The sequence below is a fragment of the Budorcas taxicolor genome, chromosome 6 (genome assembly GCF_023091745.1).
Source record: "Budorcas taxicolor isolate Tak-1 chromosome 6, Takin1.1, whole genome shotgun sequence".
Lineage (NCBI taxonomy): Eukaryota > Metazoa > Chordata > Mammalia > Artiodactyla > Bovidae > Budorcas > Budorcas taxicolor.
This window is the reverse complement of record NC_068915.1, coordinates 40,635,202-40,658,544: the sequence shown is the minus strand read 5'-3', so window position 1 is coordinate 40,658,544 and position 23,343 is coordinate 40,635,202. Positions and strand designations below refer to the sequence as shown.

At 37.6% G+C, this 23,343-nt stretch overlaps 1 protein-coding gene across 1 annotated transcript in view; it reads right to left on the bottom strand.

Moving 5' to 3' along the window:
• SLIT2 (slit guidance ligand 2) overlaps positions 1–23,343 on the bottom strand; it is a 400,034-nt gene that overhangs the window by 54,715 nt on the left and 321,976 nt on the right. The window contains exons 23-29 of the mRNA XM_052642277.1: positions 23,058–23,126; positions 19,847–19,918; positions 19,319–19,390; positions 13,567–13,638; positions 10,271–10,434; positions 951–1,075; positions 714–811 (exon numbers count right to left, since the gene is read on the bottom strand). Of these exons, the coding sequence (XP_052498237.1) occupies positions 714–811; positions 951–1,075; positions 10,271–10,434; positions 13,567–13,638; positions 19,319–19,390; positions 19,847–19,918; positions 23,058–23,126 (672 nt within the window). The remainder of the gene's footprint in view (positions 1–713; positions 812–950; positions 1,076–10,270; positions 10,435–13,566; positions 13,639–19,318; positions 19,391–19,846; positions 19,919–23,057; positions 23,127–23,343) is intronic.

The window sequence follows — 23,343 nt, the reverse complement described above, 5'->3', positions numbered from 1 at the left end:
AGCAGAGACCATTCTGTTGTTTTTGAGATTACATCCAGGAACTGCATTTCGGGCTCTTTTGCTGACTATAAGGGCTACTCCATTTCTTCTAAGGGATTCTTGCCCACAGTAGTAGATATTAATGGTCATCTGAGTTAAATTCACCCATTCTAGTCATTTTACTTCACTGATTCCTAAAATGTCAATGTCCACTCTTGCCATTTCCTGTTTGACCACTTCCAATTTACTTTGATTCATGGACCTAACATTCCAGGTTCCTATGCAATATTACTCTTTTACTTCCATCACCAGTCACATCCACCATTGGGCATTGTTTTTGCTTTGGCTCCATCTCTTCATTCTTTCTGGAGTTATTTCTCCACTGATCTGCAGTAGCATATTGGGCACCTACTGACCTGGGGAGTTCATCTTTCAGTGTCCTATCTTTTTGCATTTTCACACTGTTCCTGGCTTCTCAAGGCAAGAATACTGAAGTAGTTTGCCATTCCCTTCTCCAGTGGACCACGTTTTGTCAGAACTCTCTACCATGATTCTGTTTTTAATACTGAAATATCTCTAATATCTATGAGAGGGACTAATATATACCTTCCTTATGAATTGAATTTCTGATATTCTTTTTAAAACCAAGCCCTTTGATTTAAAAATAAAAAAAAATCATGTTTTCTTATTCTTGTTTCAATCCTTCAGACACAGATCATAGACTAATGGCCTACCAGAATCCATCTTTTTCTCCTTCTTTTAAGTGGCAAGTTCCTCCATGTTTACATGGGTTGCTGATGCATGCATGAATTGGAACATCACAATCCTGCCCCTGGAGAAGAAATGGTCAAGTTAAGTTGCGTGCAAATAAAATTGTTCTCAGCACATAAAGAAAGCACAACCAAATAATAAATACCCATCAGGGAGAACTACTTTTACAGATCTTGGTTCCCACAACAGCTTCTACTTACCTTGAAACCATATGGACAGGTGCAGCGATAAAAGTCAACTGGATCATTGTTACAGGTGCCATCATTTTTACATGGATTTGATAAGCAGGGATTACATTTAGCTAGAATATTGACATCCACAGGACCTAAAAAGTGATTGAAAAATATGAGAAGAGGATGCTTTCTGTTTCCAGTTCACTTAAAACTATTTCAGTGCCTTAATGTACCAGTAAATTTTGTATAAGATTATTATACAGTAATAATTTTGTAAAATTATTATAAAGTAGTAATTTATCTTCCATGACAAAAATTATGGAAGTCAGCATGATCATATCATCTTTGAGAACAAAACAGGAGGCCGCCTCATTGGGAGACAATGGTAAGAACCTCAGATGTCAAAGGGGACTCTAGGTTGTGCACTTAGGTGGTAAGGATCTGACATTTGCAATGCCAATGTCAAAGGGTCAATCCCCTCATTAGGTGAACAGCTTATGTGGATGCTTTTATGGCCAGTGCTTGCAACTCAGCTACTCGTCAGCTGTGCGGAAAGGCACACCATGGATCCCAAAGCAGCATGCATGTGTGCCCATGTGTGTGCTGGGGGACTGGGGGGCAAGTTTAATGAATAAGTAGAAATTCATTAGTGTAATGAAAAATGCAACAGTATGTACCTGTCCTGCTAATAGTAGTTTAGGACTGTTATTTTCCTGCAGGAGATACAAAACAGTGTCACTTTTAAAATAAACCAAAAATGAAACCTCCATTATATTCTTGCTCATGTCCCTTTAGTTTTGTTAGCATATTGGCATGTGACGGGTAAGATTTCTGTATCTTTCTTCATTGCGAAGAAGAAACCACTGAAGAGGTCACTACTTGCAATCTCACCTCTTGGGGTACAAATTAAAAACTCTCATAATCCATGAAAGTTCTAGATTAAATGGAGGTTGAATTGAAGTTACTTTCCTTTGGTTGCACATATTTGTTCTGTAAGTGGCTAACAATGTAGATAGTGTACTGTCCTCGATAAAATTGCGCTCTGTTGATAATTTTCACACCATTTGTGAAAGCTCACTAGACTGCCTTTTGGAAACTGATGAGGACACTCTGGTGGAGTGCCATTTTTATATTTAAAATACAAATATTGTATAACATAAACTATACTTTTGCTTTCACCATCAGTCTCTATATTTCTTTATCCTCATTGGAACAAACAGTCATAATTCTAAGTGCACGTTTCAGCACATAATTTCTAATTTCTAGTTATTTGAGCCCTCTCCACTGCCTTCCTATCACTGTTGTAACCTTCCAAGGTACCTCCACCCAAAAAGCCGTATGACGTCTGCGGGTATAAACTTTCTTTAGTCACATTTTCAGAGGTTTTATACTGGTAAGCTGTTGGTCTACTCACAGAAACTCATATGAAAGAAAATGTGAATTAACATCACGGCCATTAAAACTATTCATATCTAAACCTTAACCTAAGAAATATATATTCATATTGTGGTTTTGGAGTACAAACCCAAAAGGTAGTGTTCTATATTCCTCAGTTTTTCTGTTAACAAAGACCTGAAATTTATTTAGACACAGTTTCCTGTTTTGTTTTGTTTTTTTTTTTTAACCTGTTTGGGAATAAACTACAGTCCTGGGGAGGACTGTGCTAATGGAACGGGGTGGTGTTTGAGCTGGGCGATACCTGTCATTAGGGGAGGCCTTGCCAGTGTCCCCTCTGCTTTTTCTTGGTACCAGAATAACTAATGTAGTTTTTGTATCAAATTACAGTCATACTGAGTGAAGTTAAGTCAGATAAAGACAAATATATGATATCACTTATATGTGGGATCTAAAAATTGGTACAAATGAGCTTATTCACAAAACAGAAATAGTCACAGATATATTAAACAATCCTATGGTTATCAGAGGGGAATAGAGGGAGAGGGATATATTGGGAGACTGGGACTGACATACACAGTACTAGATATAAAACAGATTACTATTAAGGACCTGGTGTATAGCACAGAGAACTATACTCAACACTCTGTCATGATCTATATGTGGAAACAATATAAAAAAGAGTGTATATATATGTATATATATAACTGATTCACTTTGCTGTACACCTGAAACTCACACTGTAAATCAACTATATTCCAATAAAAATTATTTTAAAAGTACAGCTGAGAAATTCCTGGAATTAATACCAAACTGAGCATCACAGAAACTTAATTTCTCACACTCCAAATGTATTTATCAAATGAATTTAGCCACTCAGCACATTGGAGAAGTGAACGGTGGAAGTTAGAGCAGTAAGTTAAATTAATGTCACACACCACAGTAAATGACTGTGTGTTTGCTAAAGTGATCACACTTAGAATCATCACTAGGAAAGGAAATATATAAATGGTAATGGATCCCTGAGTTGGGCTAGAAGAAAGAAGAATCTTGGAACAAAGGCGTAGGATGAAGCAGCTAAGAATGTACATCAGCAAAACCTCAAGTCAGCAAATGCAAGGACTGTAAACATTCATCTGGCCACTTCCCAAGACCTTAAGGAGAGCTGTCTTTAGTCTATGCCTGTGCTTTCAACCTTGAAAGGCTGTGGTCTGGATGGAGGGATTCAGGGTTGGCAGTTCCTAAGTTTATTCTGCGGAATGTGACATTTTCCAAAAATTATGTTTGATTATTTAGACAAGAAGCTAGAGATTTTTTTAGGGAAAAAAACTGGGTATGTTTTGAAGAATTATTTTAGTAGAGTATGCAGATGATAAAACTGCCAGGCTGAAGGAAAAAAAAGATCTTGCATGTTGCAACTAAGATCTGGCATGGTCAAGCATTTAAAAAATAAAAGAGAAAAAAAAATTCCAGGCTGAAGTAGTCTCTGCCCTGATTTTAGCACAGTCAAGATTTATTTAATAAATATTTACAGAGCTATGTTTGATTAATAAGCACTATCTAATTTCTCCACTTTTTTCCAGGACCAAGTTTGGCTTTTTATATAGCAAATCTGCTCAACTATTTTCAGTATCTGCAATGTCTTGTGGGTGTGGGAAAGGAGATGTGTTGCTCTCCTGACAAATTCGGCCTAGCTACAAGAATCAGCAAAGCAAACTTTCCCATGTGCACAGGCTTCTCTCGATGATTTCTTTAACCACAAACTGTTTTGGTTTTGGTGGCATCAGAATTAGGAACATATTCTTCAGCTTGGTAAAGTTGATTACTATGGCAACCATTCTATTTCCTTTTTTCAAATCTCTTTTAAAATCAACTCTTCAAAGATAATTTCTTATAAGTTGGAGAGAAAGGTAATTAAAAAGATGTTTATGAATTATAGAATTTCCAAATAGCAGCATCCTCTTATATGTCCAAATGTCTTAAAATGATATGATTTCTCTTCCTATTTTATTTAGATTACAATTCCACCTAACTAAATGTTCTTCTTATAATGTGATTTTTACATCCACCTACTTTATCTAAGTCCACTTATTTTTATATTCTAACCTCTTGGAACTATATCCCTTGGACACACAACTCAAACAGTGGGAGTACTGCCCCGTGTGTAAAGTCAGATGTGTTTCAAAGACAACTCAGGAAAAAAGTAGAGGATACTTAACACTGGGAATACCTAACAAGCAGTTCAGTAATAGAGACATCTATGGATCTACTACTGAATGCAGCTGTAAGAGAATGTGGAAAGTGGGAGGCATGTTTTGGAATATGTGTTTTAAGTTTCTGCAAGGCAGGACTTCACTAGGTGAACGGAAATATGAATTGGAAGTTCATAAGAAAAGTCATGGCTGGATACTTGAAGCCATGGGACTGAAATTCATCATCAGGGCTGAGGAGAGAACTCCACTGTGTCAATATTAAAGAGGGGGTAAGAAAAAGAAGTCAGCGAAGGAATGAAGAGACAACAGGAAAGTACAAGCAGCAGCAGTGGCACCACTGTGCACGGTGAAAAGAGGGCAAACAAAGAAGCTAAAAAGAAGCCACTAAAATGGGCGAGAGAGAGCCCACTGGTAGCTCTATAGTTTCAAGGAAGGGGTAGAGATGGTCCCTAAATGACAGGGGGTTAAAATCCTACAAATGTGCATTATATAAATGGTTAAACAAAAACATAAAGATGGGTATTACAACTCCGGGATCCCTGGGCTTGGCCATGTGCTACAATCACATATGAACTTAGGCCAGATAATTGACTTCTTAAATCACACTCAAGTGAAAAAGAGGAATAATTATTTTATGGAGTTACTGAATCAGAGATAATATGGATGTTCAACATTTAAGAACAGAATACAAATAATTGGTTCTCATCTCCTATTAAAATAAATGTCTGTTAAAATTTCCCAAGTGTTTGAAGTTTTTTAAAAAAGTATAATAAAAAAAATAGCCTTTGTTTTTAAAGATAGTGCTTTTGGCAAATAGCTGTGTACAAACTTGAATATTTTTTTAGCCAGTGAGAAAATCATAATGCCCTACAGCTATGGTTATTTCAAATTTATAACTATGTGGTAGTGATACTAAATCTGAAAATGTAATAAGAACTTGATAGAGTTTTAAATTCTATTTCAAAACTGATTTATTAAAATTTTCATTACTTCTAGTTTGTGTTAAATTATTTTATCTCCTTCATATTTCAAATAACTAAGGTCAATATTAATTAACAGGTTTGAGACACAAAATAAAAGACTTGGAGCTTGTTAAGAATATCTCCTCCCACACACCCTCCAACAAAGGATATTGATTCATCGGGGGAAAAAAAAAAACTGACAACATTACAATATTATTAATGAGAGATGTGAAAGTTTCTCCTAGAAATTCCAGAACCTACAGGATTCTTAACTTGTAAAATTAGCAGAAGAAACCAACCATGTAGAGGTGGAAGGTTGGTCATTCTGGGATATGAAATGGTCCCAGGTTTCCTGACCCTTAGCTGATCTTCACAGATAAGTAATGAGATATGTTGAGCATCAGATCCTCGCCTCTTGATCTGGGTTCCTGGCTACCAGACACCTGCCCATAGGAGCTGCTTCCCCTGATTTGTGTTCCATTCTTGTTCTACTTGACACACTATACCAGTCTCCTGTTCCCCTCATGGACCGAGTGGTACTGGTGGTGGTTGTTCAGCTGCCCGGCGGTATCTGACTCTTTGCGACCCTATGGACTGCAGCACACCAGGCTTCCCTGGCCCTCACCATGTTTCAAAGTTTGTCCAAGTTCATGTTCACTGCATCCGCGATGCTGTCCAGCCATCTCATCCTCTCACGTTCTCTTCTCCTTCTACCCTCAAGCTTTCCCAGCATCAGGGACTTTTCCAGTGAGTTGTTTGTGCTCATCAGAGACCAAAACACTGGAGCTTCAACTTCAGCATCAGTTCTTCCAGTGAATATTCAGGGTTGACTTTTCTTAAGATTGATTGATCTCCTTGCTGTCCAAGGGACTTTCAGGAGTCTTCTCCAGCACCACAGTTCAAAGGCATCAATTCTTTGGTGTTCTGCCTTCTTTATAGTCCAGCTCTCACAATCGTACATGACCACTGGGAAGACCATAGCCTTGGCTATATGGACCTTTGTTGGCAGAGTAATGTCTCTGCTTTTCAACACACTGTCTAGGTTTGTCATAGCTTTCTTGCCATCAGAAGAAGCAACCATCTTCTGATTTCATGGCTGCAGTCATTGTCCACAATGATTATGGAGCCCAAGAAGAGGAAATCTGTGGTACTGGTTACATTTCCACAACTGTTTGGTTTGGATATACATTATTAACATTGTATATATGTTTCTACCACCAAACTTCCATACTGTTTTGTAATTATCCTTTAAAATGTATCTATCGGTAGAATATAAGCTCCATGAAGGCTAGAGTTTTTCTGTCTTATCTCTTATTGTACTCTTAATATCTTGGAACCATTCCTGTTGTATAATAGGAACTCATGCAGTATTTGTTGGATGAAAGAAGCAATATACCACTTGTTTACATTAGACTGTTCATTCTTTTTGGTGGCTTCCCAGGTGGCACTAGTGGTAAAGAATCCGCCTGCCATTGCAGGAGACATAAGAGAAGCGGGTTTGATCCCTGGGTTGGGAACATTCCCTGGAGGAGGAAATGGCAGCCCACTCCAGCATTCTTGCCTGGAGAATTCCATGGACAGAGCAGCCTGGTGGGCTACAGTCCATGGGGTCACAAAGAATTGGACACGACTGAAGTGATTTATCATCACATGATTGACTCTTAGCACATTTAAGTGTTTAATAAATGTCAAATTAAAAATGAACAATTTAGTTGCCTGTATAGCTAAAGCTTCCTGAACCAAGAACAATAAAGGGACTATTAGAAATTAACAGTATTCTACATTCCATGCTGGTGTTTTCAATGAAAACCTGCAAAGGGCAAAATCTCCATTTTCTGCTTGAGCACTCTAATTTCATCTGATATTTAAAAGATGAAAACAGGACACCTAGGTTATAACAACAAGTCATGATCATCTGCTTCCCACTCAAGAATGTCCTAATCTGGGTATTAATTAAATATACTCTGATAATGTATTTCATGCAATTCATTTGTTTCTGTTGTGCACTAAAACTATGATATTATACCACAAAGAAAATACTCTGCAAACGTAAGATGAAAATGGTATTGAGAGAATTGATTTCTCACAATAATAATACAGTGTTTTCTAGCAGAGAAAACACTTAAATTCTATTTAAATATAGCTATGTAAACATGTTTGCAAATAAAGAATATTCATCTTCCTGCTGAAATTTGAAATTACATATTTACAAACTTTAATATTAGGAATATGTACTTACATGACTTTTATGAATAAATAAAACATTAAACTGGCATAACTATGGCAAAAGTTTAATTAAAATGTAAAAAAAACAAAATTATAAAATATTTAAAGCAACATTATTTTATTACTTTCAAGCTCATAAAGCATGCAAGCTCAAAAACATAGTACTCAGTAGATTTCCCAGAGTAAATTATTTTAACGAATGGATTAGAATACTTTGCCCCTTACCAATCCAATTAGTAAAGTAAATATTTCTAGCAAAGCAAGTGAGACTGGTTCACAATATTTTGGCAAATACTGGGCAGTGTTGGCAAAGAACATTGTGAGTTTCAATGTTTGCTATCTTTCTAAAATTATGTTATAGAAGAACCCAGTAAGTCTAAAAGCTTGTTAAATGCAGTTACACTATATTTATTGAGTTTTGAATGTTTATGCTTCTTGCATAGACATTATACCTATGCTGTCCAGCTATGCAGTTTAAGGTATACCCTGAAATATGTGTGATGTGTTACTTTGATAACTCAGTGAATAGTAAACTAAACTGCCACAGTTACAATATTTTCCTATATCACAGCTGGGCTCCTGCAGTTCCTTCAACCTGTCCTTATGCTTGCCTGCTGTTCAAACAACTGGTCTACACATTCCCGCAAGAAACCTTTCATAGCCACTCTGAAATGACGTCTTCCTCTGAGCCCTGTAGCAACAGCACTACCGATATGGTAGCCATTACTACATACAGCTACATTTAAATTTAAATACAATTAAAAATTCACTTCCTCAGTTACCTTAGCTACATTTCAACAACCACATGTGGCTAGTGCCTACCATATTTGGAAGCACAGGTATAAAATATTTCTATCACTGAAGAAAGTTCTATCAGGCTCTAGTGATCCAGACCAATGTTCCCTTAGTATAGCTTATTTCCATTCATGCTACACTAAGAACAAACAACACTATTAATGGAAAAAAAGTCAAACCAGTTAGGTATAAACAGACATTTATTTTATGCATGTATGTTCATTTGTATTCATCAGATTTCTGAGAGCATTTAATAGATTAATGTGGACTATGATGCTCTAAGAAAGAATGTAAGTATGTAGCTTTTCTCAAATTTACATTATCATGAAATTACTTTTTCAAGAAATATCTCTATGGAATCCTAAGCTTAGAATTATAGATAAACACCAGCATTTTTCAAAGTGGAGTATGAGCATCCCTGGGTACAGAGAAGTGTAAAAATAGTCTGCAGTCGCTCAACTTGCCCATATAGCCCTTCTAGAATTACTCTGCCCAATAATATGCCTACAAGTAAGCTTTATGCCAGTTTCTCATTCCCTATCTCCACTCTGACCTTACAAAAAAATGGTATACTCTTAGTCCACCAGAAATTAACCATGTGGCACATTGCCCCAAGAGAATGTCAGAGATTATAAGATAATTAACTTAAAACACTGGTTATTTGCAAAGGCTCTTACAGTCAGTGCACATAATCCCAGAGAGGCATTTCCAATAAAATTTACATTTTGAACATAAATGTTAACATACTGATAAATAACTATGCTGCCCCAACCAATGCTCAATAAGTATTACTGGCAACAATTACTTCTAAGAAAAACTTAGAAACTCATAGATCTTTACTGGTAGCAAATTTTAAAAATGAAAATTATATACATATTTTTTGTAGCAAAGAATGATACAATTCTCCGAGGTACTGGAAATATAAATTCAAGGAGAAAAATAAAGTTCAAGAAAAAAGAACAATGCAAAATACTGAGGATCTTCTTTTTATTCTTCTTTTTATTTCTTTCAAAATTAGCTGTGATGTTTAGATTTACTTGATTAGAAAAAGTGGGAAGATACACAAAACAACTTTAACATTGGTTATCTTTTGGCACTGTCCTTAATTGTTACATTTAGTTCTTCAGTCTCTTATTGATCACATTTTCCTTCTCTTTAGATTTGCTATATTGGACATTGATTAGTTTTATAATAAGAGAAGAAAATATTTGTTACTAAGGCACTGTATAGATTTCACAAGTACATAAAACGAAGGGAAAATAAAAGGATCCAAACAAGTGAGAACAGCACCATCAACACAGCAAGAGTGCAGCACAAGAGGGGAGGCAGAAGGTCTGGCCTGAACGTGGGAAGGGCTCGTGCCTCCTTACCTGGCATCAGGAAGCCACAGGGCCCTGGAATCCCTAGGAGCGGGGCACACGTTTAGACAAAGCAAAAGCAAAATATTTCACTTGTTAGAGGCCATGAGAGGACTTTCCAGAAATTGTGTACTCTTCATTTCTCCTTATATTTTAAAGGAAACGTAGTCATTTCCAATGGATCGTTTCTGCAATTTCTTTGAAAAGCCTAGTTCTTTACTAGGGCTCCTCATGTAACTGCTCTGTCTTCTCCAAGCGCAGGAGGAAACAGTAATTATTTATTGGAGTTTTTCAGCTATCCCTCTGAAACCTAGCAGCCCATGGGTTCTGTTTCTTTTTAAAAATTAATACGATCAAGTTTTATTTACAGAAGAAGGACAAATGGTTAAAAACCTTACCTTGACATGTAAATTTTTTGGAGGGAGTTGTGAGAAGTAGTTTATCTGCCATTTCTCCAGGACCAGCACAGCGAGCAATTCCCGGCTCTTTGTATTCCGACTTAACCCAGTCGGATAACCACTGCATGTTACAATCACAGTAAAGAGGGTTGGCTCCAATTGCTCTGGAAAACACCACCACAAAAGCACACAAAGGTACACGCACACACACACAAATATGGAAGTATTGTTATTTCCTAAGGGAATGTAACTAGGTGATGCTTACTAAAAGTCCCTATAGATTTGCTGATAAAAATGAAAATGGAGGCATTAGGGATTAGGGATTCCCCAGTTTTCTCACTTATGTGCAGCGTGATTTAGTGAGCTGTCACCCGTGTGAACACTTAGTCGGCTTTATAAGGTCTCCTTGTATATGCAGACAGCTTTATACTGGGTACAAGCATGCACCAAGTGTAGATAACACTTCCTTCATTCACCAATGATTTACTTAGAATCCAATCATTATGCCAGGTTCTGAGGACTCTGCGATGAGTAATACATTATTTTTAACATCCAAAACTCCTTCTGCAAAGGAGAGTAACATAAACTCATACCTACAAATAATTTTCACTATAAGTGGTATAGTAGAAGAATTTATAACTCAACAAAGGGTAACTTTTCTGGGAGCCTGGTGGTTTAAGAAGTCTGACCTTTTAGATATTTGGATTTAAGTAGATGGAGAAGGTTGGAAAGGATGGTTTAGAGTAAAAGATCAATACAAGACAGGAAAATAAAGATGGATGTAAAATAATAAAGGTGCATAAAGCTAGCTCCCCAAAGCTGATTTTGAACTCCCTCTGTCCCTTCAAAGTTTTTCATATTAGAAAATGAAAAACTGGTGCCTATTTATATAAGCAGCTATAGTGATAGGAAAAATAATCAAGATAATAGCTAGCATTTATTGCATCATTATGCTATACTAGAACTGGGCTAAGCCATTTCTATTACTTATCTCATTTTATTCTAAATAGAAGAGGTATCAGATCAATACTGTTAATAACTGGTTTACAGATTGAAAAACTGAGGCCAGAGACATTAACCAATGGGTTCATAAGCTTCCCAAGCCTGGCCACAAACAGTATATGCATGAATAAGCATTTAAAAACTGATTGATTCTGATTTATAATTAACTTCAAATTAGTAGTATTTCTAAGTATATGGTTTATGCAAAATTATTCTTATATGAAGAAACTTTCAATTATACTTACAAAACCACAATACTTTATATTGTAGCTGTTTTAATGTCCAACTTTGGCCAAGAACTGGAGTGAAGAAAATGTTATGCTTACATGTATTTCAGATTCAAACCTTTCTTCTAAATTAAAAATGAGGAAAATGAGATTTTTGAGCTATTGGATCTCATCTCTACTGACATTTCCTAAGTCCTTACTGTGCTAGGAGACACAGTAAGGAAAGTGAATGGAACAGAGCTCTCTATGACCCAGGGAGTAAAAGACAATTGTATAAACTGAAATACATGGCAAAATAAGACTCCTGACAAATCGCTCTCACTGTTGGGGAGAAACGTCACACAGCTCAAGCAGCACCATCCTAGGCAGACTTTTTTCTAGTTCAGCACCCTAATACTAGCAGAACGGCCACTTCTTTAGTCAGCACTCTGCCACAGCCCCATAGTCCTGCACCTCTGAGCCAGGGGTCTCATTCACATGGACTCTCAGGCAAGTGGCTTCCGTGGAATCTGTAGAGGAGTGGCCCTGACGTCCACTTTGAGGTAGGTGCTAGGCTGACACGTGAAAACAATGGAGGTCTTGCCTCCAGGGACCTAGTAGTTTAATGCAAAGGGATACTGAAAGCCAGCAGCAGTCAGATGGACAAAAACCTACACGGATAACAGAGCATCTCTAAGGGAAATGCAGACGTAGCACAGCTGACTACTGGTGCCTATCCTCTGCCCACTCCCTTCTCTCAGTTATCTGAGCTTCTTATCTTCTTGGAGTTTGGTAGGTTTTGGAGAGGAGGACAAACAGAAGAAAAAATATAGCAACTTCTTCTGGAGAACCAGGAGCCAACTGACAATGATGTTTAAACTGTCACCGGGTAACATCAAACTCAGCCTGACAAAGCTCTGGATTCCGGGCTGGTCTCTGAACTTCCTTACAGGTCTGCCACAGTCTTAACAAGACAACTAACAGTAATGAAACAGAGGAATTTGATCCAAGTGAGATTTTTTTGGACCTCATTAATAAACTGTTTTATTGTACTCCCAAGGAATATGGATGTATGAACAACCTGTCATAAGAAAGAATGCAAAGGAAAAACATTTCACCCAATGTGAGGATTTGGCCGTTTCCCTCTATCACATAGTAATATCTAAACATTCTCTCATTTACTTTCACGTGGTACCATAGTCAATGCTAGGCTTCCCCAGTGGCTCAGTGGTAAAGAATCCACCTGCAGTGCAGGAGACGCAGGCAGGAGAGATGAGGCTCATTCCCTGGGTACAGAGGACCCCCTGGAGAAATGAAATGGCAACCCACTTCAGTAGTCTTGCCTGGGAAATCTCAATCCAAGGGGTTGCAAAAGAGTCAGACACAACTGGGCAATTAAACAACAAAGATAGTCAATGCTGAGTAATATTTGCTCAATAAATGAATCCAGTTTGAGCAAATCAGGGTGGGCTTCTTGGAGAAGGTGACAATTGGGATGTGACTTGGATAAACAAAGTTTGGGCAGACTGAATTGAAGGTGATCTAATATTTAGAATCAGAGAATATTACAAGAAAAGGAATAGACTAGGAAGCTGGGAGAGTTCCCTGGTGGCTCAGATGGTAAAGAATCTGCCTGCAATATGGAAGGCCTGGGTTGGATCCCAGTGCTGGGAAAATGCCCTGGAGAAGGGAACGGCTACCCGCTCCAATATTCTTGCCTCGAGAATTCCATGGACAGAGGACCCTGGCAGGCCCCCTCCATGGGGTCGCAAAGAGTTGGAAACAACTGAGAGACTTTCATTCATTCATTTACTGATTCAGGAAGCTGGGGAGCCACGTTTGTAAGAGGAGATATTTTTATAAGCAAAGAGAAATCAACTAACATGGAGTTAGGAGCAGAAGGATAAATTAAGGCTATCTTTTAAAGAGCACTGAATTTAGATTTAAAATCTTTAGATCTTCTTTAAAGATGGAACCAATCACATTTTATGATGTAACAATAAAAAAATGGCAGGGGACCATTTGTTCCAAACTCACTTGCCAGGGAGAGTTTGACCCTAAACCCATATTCATGAAATAGATACTCACAGGTGTGATAATGCAGCAAGATCATTGAAAGCACCTTCAGGCACAACAGAAATGTCGTTTCCATGTAAAGAACTAAAAACAAGGAAAAGAAAAATTAAATTTCCTATTATTTCAGGGAGTTCAGAAAAATCCCCAATATATGAGTTTTCAGTAACAGTTATTTAAAATCAGTGTAGAAAATGGTATATTAAACAGATAGTCTTCACACAACTTGATATCTATTTGGGGAAACAAAAAGTTAGCTCATACTTCATATCATATGCATAATAAATTTTATATGGAAGAGTTAAATGCAAAAATCAAACTGAAAATGTACTAAAGTAAAATATAGATGAATTCCTTTTTATAAACATGGGATATGGAAGGCTTTTTAAAGTTCTATATTATAGAACTCAGAAATCATAATGAAAAAGAGTGATATATTTTTTTTATTTTTTTTTCCTTTTTTTTTTCCTTTATTTTAATTTACAATACTGTAATGGTTTTGCCATACATTGACATGAGTGATATATTTTTGACAATATAAAATATATCCATATTATAAAACAACAAGTCCGACTGCATAGCACAGGGAACTATTTTCAATCTTGTAATAAACTATAATTGAAAAGAATCTGACAAATAATATATACATGCATGTATATATATGTATACGCCACCCCGCGGCCGAGGCCAGAGGTGGCAGCTGGGAGGAGCAACCCCAAGCCTAAGGCCAGGGGTGGCGGCTGGGAGGAGCAACCCCATGTCCAAGGAGCGGTGGCTGTGCAGGTGCAGGAGGGCCTAGAGGAGCTATCTGATGTTGAAGGTCAGGAAGGGTGGCGGTGAGGAGATACCGCTCATTCAAGGTAAGGAGCAGCGGCTGCACTATGCTGGAGCAGCCGTGAAGAGATACCCCATGCCCAAGGTAAGAGAAACCCAAGTAAGATGGTAGGTGTTGCAAAAGGGCATCAGAGGGCAGACACACTGAAACTATACTCACAGAAAACTAGTCAGTCTAATCACACTAGGACCACAGCCTTGTCTAACTCAATGAAACTAAGCCATGCCCGCAGGGCAACCCAAGACGGGTGGGTCATGGTGGAGAGGTCTGACAGAATGTGGTCCACTGGAGAAGGGAATGGCAAACCACTTCAGTATTCTTGCCTTTAGAACCCCGTGAACAGTATGAAAAGGCAAAATGATAGGATACTGAAAGAGGAACTCCCCAGGTCGGTAGGTGCCCAATATGCTACTGGAGATCAGTGGAGAAATAACTCCAGAAAGAATGAAGGGATGGAGCCAAAGCAAAAACAATACCCAGCTGTGGATGTGACTGGTGATAGAAGCAAGGTCTGATGCTGTAAAGAGCAATATTGCATAGGAACCTGGAATGTCAGGTCCATGAATCAAGTCAAATTGGAAGCGGTCAAACAAGAGATGACAAGAGTGAACGTCGACATTCTAGGAATCAGCGAACTAAAATGGACTGGAATGGGTGAATTTAACTCACATGACCATTGTATCTACTACTGCAGGCAAGAATCCCTCAGAAGAAATGGAATAGCCATCACGGTCAACAAAAGAGTCCAAAATGCAGTACTTGGATGCCATCTCAAAAATTACAGAATGATCTCTGTTCGTTTCCAAGGCAAGCCATTCAGTACCACGGTAATCCAAGTCTATGCCCCAACCAGTAACGCTGAAGAAGCTGAAGTTGAACGGTTCTATGAAGACCTCCAAGACCTTTTAGAACTAACACCCAAAAAAGATGTCCTTTTCATTATAGGGGACTGGAATGCAAAAGTAGGAAGTCAAGAAACACCTGGAGTAACAGGCAAATTTGGCCTTGGAATGTGGAATGAAGAAGGGCAAAGGCTAACAGAGTTTTGCCAAGAAAATGCACTGGTTATAGCAAACACCCTCTTCCCACAACACAAGAGAAGACTCTACACATGCACATTACCAGATGGTCAACACTGAAATCAGATTGATTATATTCTAGGCAGCCAAAGATGGAGAAGCTCTATACAGTCAACAAAAAAAAGACCAGGAGCTGACTGTGGCTCAGATCATGAACTCCTTATTACCAAATTCAGACTTAAATTGAAGAAAGTAGGGAAAACTGCTAGACCAAGGAGGTCCAACCAGTACATTCTGAAGGAGATCAACCCTGGGATTTCTTTGGAAGGAATGATGCTAAAGCTGAAACTCCAGTACTTTGGCCACCTCATGCGAAGAGTTGACTCATTGGAAAAGTCTATGATGCTGCGAGAGGTTGGGGGCAGGAGGAGAAGGGGATAGCAGAGGATGAGATGGCTGGATGGCATCACTGACTTGATGGACGCGAGTCTGAGTGAACCCCGGGAGTTGGTGATGGGCAGGGAGGCCTGGCGTGCTGCGATTCACGGGGTGGCAGAGTCAGATACGACTGAGCGACTGAACTGAACTGAACTGATTCAGGTATGACCTAAATCAAATCCCTTATGATTATATAGTGGAAGTGAGAAATAGATTTCAGGGCCTAGATCTGATAGATAGAGTGCCTGATGAACTATGGACGGAGGTTCGTGACATTGTACAGGAGACAGGGATCAAGACCATCCCCATGGAAAAGAAATGCAAAAAAGCAAAATGGCTGTCTGGGGAGGACTTACAAATAGCTCTGAAAACAAGAGAAAGTGAAAAGCAAAGGAGAAAAGGAAAGATATAAGCATCTGAATGCAGAGTTCCAAAGATCAGCAAGAAGAGATAAGAAAGCCTTCTTCAGCGATCAATGCAAAGAAATAGAGGAAAACAACAGAATGGGAAAGACTAGAGATCTCTTCAAGAAAATTAGAGATACCAAGGGAACATTTCATGCAAAGATGGGCTCGATAAAGGACAGAAATGGTATGGACCTAACAGAAGCAGAAGATATTAAGAAGAGGTGGCAAGAATACACAAAAGAACTGTACAAAAAAAATCTTCGTGACCCGGATAATCAAGCCAGATATCCTGGAATGTGAAGTCAAGTGGGCCTTGGAAATCATCACTATGAACAAAACTAGTGGAGGTGATGGAATTCCAGTTGAGCTATTTCAAATCCTGAAAGATGATGCTGTGAAAGTGCTGCACTCAATATGCCAGCAAATTTGGAAAACTCAGCAGTGGCCACACGACTGGAAAAGGTCAGTTTTCATTCCAATCCCAAAGAAAGGCAATGCCAAAGAATGCTCAAACTACCACACAATTGCACTCATCTCACATGCTAGTAAAGTAATGCTCAAAATTCTCCAAGCCAGGCTTCAGCAATACGAGAACCATGAATTTCCTGATGTTCAAGCTGGTTTTAGAAAAGGCAGAGGAACCAGAGATTAAATTGCCAACATCTGCTGGATCATTGGAAAAGCAAGAGAGTTCCAGAAAAACATCTACTTCTGCTCTATTGACTATGCCAAAGCTTTTGACTCTGTGGATCACAATAAACTTTGGAAAATTCTTCAAGAGATGGGAATACCAGACCACCTGACCTGCCTCTTGAGAAATCTGTATGCAAGTCAAGAAGCAACAGTTAGAACTGGACATGGAACAACAGACTGGTTCCAAATAGGAAAAGGAGTACATCAAGGCTGTATATTGTCACCCTGCTTATTTAACTTATATGCAGAGTACATCATGAGAAACACTGGACTGGAAGAAACACAAGCTGGAATCAAGATTGCCAGGAGAAATATCAATAACCTCAGATATGCAGATGACACCACCCTTATGGCAGGAAGTGAAGAGGAACTAAAAAACCTCTTGATGAAAGTAAAAGAGGAGAGTGAAAAAGTTGGCTTAAAGCTCAACATTCAGAAAACGAAGATCATGGCATCTGGTCCCATCACTTCATGGGAAATACATGGGGAAACAGTGGAAACAGTGTCAGACTTTATTTTGGGGGGCTCCAAAATCACTGCAGATGGTGAATGCAGCCATGAAATTAAAAGATGCTGACTTCTTGGAAGAAAAGTTATGACCAACCTAGATAACATATTCAAAAGCAGAGATATTACTTTGCCGACTAAGGTCCGTCTAGTCAAGGTTATGGTTTTTCCAGTGGTCATGTATGGATGTGAGAGTTGGACTGTGAAGAAAGCTGAGCGCTGAAGAATTGATGCTTTTGAACTGTGGTGTTGGAGAAGACTCTTGAGAGTCCCTTGGACCGCAAGGAGATCCAACCAGTCCATTCTGAAGGAGATCAGCCCTGGGATTTCTTTGGAAGGAATGATGCTAAAGCTGAAACTCTAGTACTTTGGCCACCTCATGTGAACAGTTGACTCATTGGAAAAGACTCTGATGCTGGGAGGGATTGGGGGCAGGAGGAGAAGGGGACGACCGAGGATGAGATGGCTGGATGGCATCATGGACTCGATGGACGTGAGTCTGAGTGAACTCCAGGAGTTGGTGATGGATAGGGAGGCCTGGCGTGCTGCGATTCATGGGGTTGCAGGGAGTCGGACACGACTGTGGGACTGAACTGAACTGAACTGATATATATGTATGTGTGAGTTTGAGTATACACACACACACAAACCAAATCACCTTGCAGCATTAAGAAACCAATAGAACAAATCAACTATATTTTAATTAAAAAAAGATTACATATAGAAAACAGAATGGGAAGTATCTGCAACATACATAAGCTATAAATATGTTGATTCCTTTGTAAGAAAGACCTGTAAACTTAGAGTCAAGTGCATAAAGGCAGGTATGTTAATAAGGAAAAGACAAAGTAACCATAGGAAAAGAGAATTAATAAGATCAAGCTAATAGAATAAGAAATGCAAACACTCAATAAACAAAATATACTCAAATGCTCTAGGAACTGGAATTGAAAATTAAAAGAGGAATGGAAAATAATGTTCCATCTGTCATATGACAAAAATGAAAGGATTTATAATATTTAATATTTGCAAGAGTGCTTTGAAATAGATAGCCTATTAAAATAATAAATTTTTAAACTGTTTGATGGACAACAAGATGACTATTTTCGGTATTCTTCTAATATGCTTGACAGTAAGATGGATGTGTAGGATGTTCACTCTAGCACTGTATAAAATAATGAAAATTTGGAATCAACCCAATGACAGTAAAGATGAGGATACTTAAATAAGCGATGGTTCCTTCATTCTATCAGTCTGTAGCAGTTAAAGAGTTGAGGAATATTATGTTTGATGGAATGGCAAATCTAAAATCTAAAGCATATCCCTAAATAAAGTGAATGGCAGACCTAAAAAAAACCTTATGGTTTTTAAGTTATATTGCTGTGGGCATAAATACATCAACATATAAAAACAAACATAACAAATAACCAGAAGATAACATTAAACTGTTTAACTGTCAATTCTGGGGAGAGAATTGGGATAGAAGACCATGTTTTACTTCATGCACTGTAAGATCAATTTTGTATAATAAAAATATTTTGTGTTGTATTATGTAACTTTTAAAGAAATTAAAATTTTCTATTTTTTTCAAAATTAGCTAGATCCATGTAAAATTATATCTTAAACTCATATGTTCTCAAATAAATGACCAAAGCAACAATGTATTACCAAAGAAAAAATCATGTTGTCCAAGTAAAATCTGTTGAGAAATGATACAGTAAGATAAAATATTTCATTTCCAAATTTGTAGTAATTTCTAGTGCATATACTCAAAATGTCCCCAAAATAAAGCAGTTAAATTACTAAAAAGCAACATAAAACTCAGATCCTCAAGAAATAAAGTATTTTGTTAAACATAAGATGCTTACAGTAATCGAAGAGACTTCAGTCCATCAAAGGTTCGAGGAGGAATACATCTCAAACGGTTGTAACTAAGAATTCTGAAAGCACACACAAGCCAATTTGTTTTACTCAGATATCCCCAAATGGCCAACTATCATTTTTAAAACAAAGCAACTGAAAAGGGTTATTTGAGCATCTTAAAAAATCTGAGGGCACTGAGGCATAGTATTCTGTTAATCTTTGTGCTGTTTCACTACTACAACACAGTTAAGTCTAAAATACACCCTAGGATGCTTCCTACGGCTGTTGTTGACCGTTGTCTCAACCGTGTTCTCCATAAGGTGACTTCCTCCAACCCTGCCACAAATGCAAGTTATTCTTTGTTTCTCTCATAGAACCCAACACTTTGTATAGGATCTATATTTGTTTACCAAGGTTTTATTTGTCTGTTTCTCCCAACAGTATTAACATTCCTTGAGGGCAGAGACTGTTTTGTACATCAGGAGTGTCCAGTGAATTAAGGAATTAACTTAGTATCACACGTTCATACTCACAAGGTGAGGAGCTGGGTCATGTTGCTGAAGCTCTGATTAGAGAGGGTGCTTATTCTGTTGTTACTTAAGTCTCTAAAAAAGAAAAAGAAAAAACAGGTCTACTGTTACACAGACATTGACATATTAGTGATTCTTAGAAAGAGAAGGTTCTTCCTGCTCACAGTTGTAGCAGCATTGGTTAGGACTTAGCTTTTGTCTGGAAATAACAAAACATTGGGTAATTCTTTGAGGTACATAATTATTCATCATTATTCATGCCCAAGCCTGCTGAAATTACAAACGACCATATGCCTTGCTCCGGCCAGTGAAGTATGGCCACCAGAGCTGGTTGAACTTCAGAACAAAAGCTTCAGAGTAAGCTCACTTTTCCCCTAACCCTCTGCTCCTTTCTCTGCAAGGCTCCTGACATTCCACAGAGAAGCCCTGCCCATTACTGGGTCTCAGGGCAATCACGTGGAGGCCATTCACAACAGACACATTTGACAGCTGAGAAATAAACCTTTGTTCTCAAAGGTTCCATTGGTTATAATTTAGCTTCACTGTCACATACAAATAGTCAAATAGGATAACTGAAAGAATCCCTCATCTAATTACATTGACAAAGCTATCATTAAAAACAACACCATAATTAAAAACTGCCTTTGGCAAAGTCACTGGCACATGGTTGGTTCTTACTAAATGTCTGTTTAATAAATGATGAGTAAATGAGAGAGATGTGAATTTTCTACCCATGCCAAATGGGTATTTACAAGCATAATTTGTATCACAAGTTGTAAATGATATGCAGTGAATTTGATCTTATTTTTATTTTATATAATGTATACTGCTTGTGCTAAGTTGCCTCAGTCGTATCTGACTCTGTGACCCCATGGACTGCAGCCCACCAGGCTCCTCTGTCCATGGAATTCTCCAGGCAAGAATACTGGAGTGGGTTTCCATGCCCTCCTCCAGGGGATCTTCCTGACCCAGGGATTGAGTCACATAATTTATGTCTCCTGCATTGGCAGATGGGTTCTTTACCAATAGCGCCACCTGAAAAGCCCATATAATGTATACATGATACACATAATATTAATAAGAACATATTGTTAGTATAATATATATACTGCAGCATAATATATAACATATATAATGATGTTTTCCATTCTGCTTTAGAAAAAAATGGGTGAATATATACGTACATACACTCACATACATAAAACAGTGTGATACGCATTAGGGAATATTCACTGATTTTTATCTAAAACAAAATGCCAAATATACGACTAAAGGAAGATTGATGAATAAATGGAAGATTTGGATTGTAATTTATGCTCATTTATGTATGTGTGTGTATTTATGTTTATATATTTTTCTGAAGAAAATTTATGAATAAGTACAAGACTTAGAAAAGATGCTTCAGATTATCCACATTAAAATGTCAACGTATCAGTAAAATGGACCAATGAAACTGTGAAATGGTGGGAATGTTACAGAAGCTTTATAATCCATCTTAGTTGCTGAAGTACTATGGCTAAATTTAAAAAATAAATACATTTATACTAGCAGTAGTTACTGGCCTGAAAGTGAAAGTGAAAGCCACTCAGTCGTGTCCGACTCTTTGCGACCCCATGGACTGTAATCCACGGAATTCTCCAGGCCAGAATTCTGGAATGGGTAGCCTTTCCCTTCTCCAGGAGATCTTCCCAACCCAGAGATCGACCCAGGTCTCCTGCACTGTGGGCAGGTTCTTTACCAACTGAGCTATCAGAGAAGCCCAGTTACCTGCCTAGAGTTGTATAGTGAGTCATTGGTAAAACCATTTCTGGAGCTATAAATTTTCATTTTTCATTTCCAAACTGGTTTTAAATAATCACATGCTGTCTCACAAATGACCCAATTCTGCTGAAATGACCCTTTGGAAATTGCAGCAATTTAATGGTTTATTTAACAGAACAAATGTATGTAATCAGTTCTTGCTGCTATTAAATAAATAACTAGAGGGAGAACAAGACATTTTGGAGGGCATTCTTTTTTTCTTAATTTAACCATTTGTCAGTTAATAGTCCTATACACTTCTCACAAAGTGTTTGATTTTCACATACTTTTAAGGAAAACTGAAAACGATCAACAACATTTTAACCAGCTTCTATGTGCTCAGGGTAAAGTTTACAGTGAGAAACATAACTATGTTGGTAGTTACCTAGGTTTCTAGAATTCACTAATTAGGAATAAATTCCTCTTTTCTAGGAATACTAGAAATCTAAGACAGTTATAATTACTCTAAAACCAAACAGACTTAAAGAAAGTATTTCGCTTTATATCCAATATTGTTGCTGATTTTTTTTTGGTTGTTTTGCTACTACTGCTGCTGCTGCTGCTGCTAAGTCGCTTCAGTCGTGTCCGATTCTGTGCGACCCCAGAGACGGTTTTTTGCTACAAGTTTTATCAATTATCAACAAGGCTACTCTAAGTGTGACATTATATACAGAAGATTATATCTTTTAAGAAATATTGTGCACATAACTAGATCGAAAAAAAAATGCTTGTATGTTTAAATATACTCTTGTATTTACAATTAAAGACTGTAAGAAATTGTTTACATACATTAATGAAAGAGAGATGCTACTTTAGGATGACATCAAACCAAACTTAAAAACAATTCGATGTTTGATGTTTATACTCAGAATGTCAGTATCTTTGTCAACTGTACTTCAGTACTATGTAAGTAAACATGGATTTTAGGAAATAAATTTAAATACTGGAAACCCATACCTTAATTCATATTGTATTATACAAGAATCAAGCCTAAAACCTAGATTTATAATAGAGTATCAGTAACGCCCTTACCATCTGCTCTGTTTTGTTTAAAGTTGAGAATATAAACATTGTTTTCCATTTTTCTTTCCTTGGATTGTCATTAAATAGCTCACATTCATCTTCAATAGAAGTATTCAACTTACTGCAAGTCTATAATTCTGTGATACTTAGACTTAATCGTATTTGCACTTTACACAGAAGAGGACCTTCTTCTAAGATGCACCACTGCCCGACTGATAATCAATGAAGATGTAGCTAGTGATCCAGAACCACAATGAGCAAGACGAAAAGCATCTAACTGAAAATAATTTATAGAATTTGAAAGGTTCACTAAATCTTCTGCCCCTACTATCCACATTTACATGAAAGCAAATAAGATGTCAAAACCAGAAAAATACCATACATTACTCACATAAGTGTTAAATGTTTGTAGTTAGAGAGTTCCTTAGGAACCAGGGTAAACTGGTTCCCATCCAGATACCTAAAAACAAAGAAAATATTATTTTTTAAAAAAGTAACAGTAGTGAATCAGAAAATAGTTGAGCAATATTTCACTCTTAATTGAAGCAAGGAGACACTTGACAATTTTGGCTTTAAGAGGTAATGTTCCCAGATAGGACTGCTATTTAACAGAAGTAGAGAAAAAACACACACACAGTTGTCCAATCTAGTTGAATTCTTCTGCGGATTACTTACGC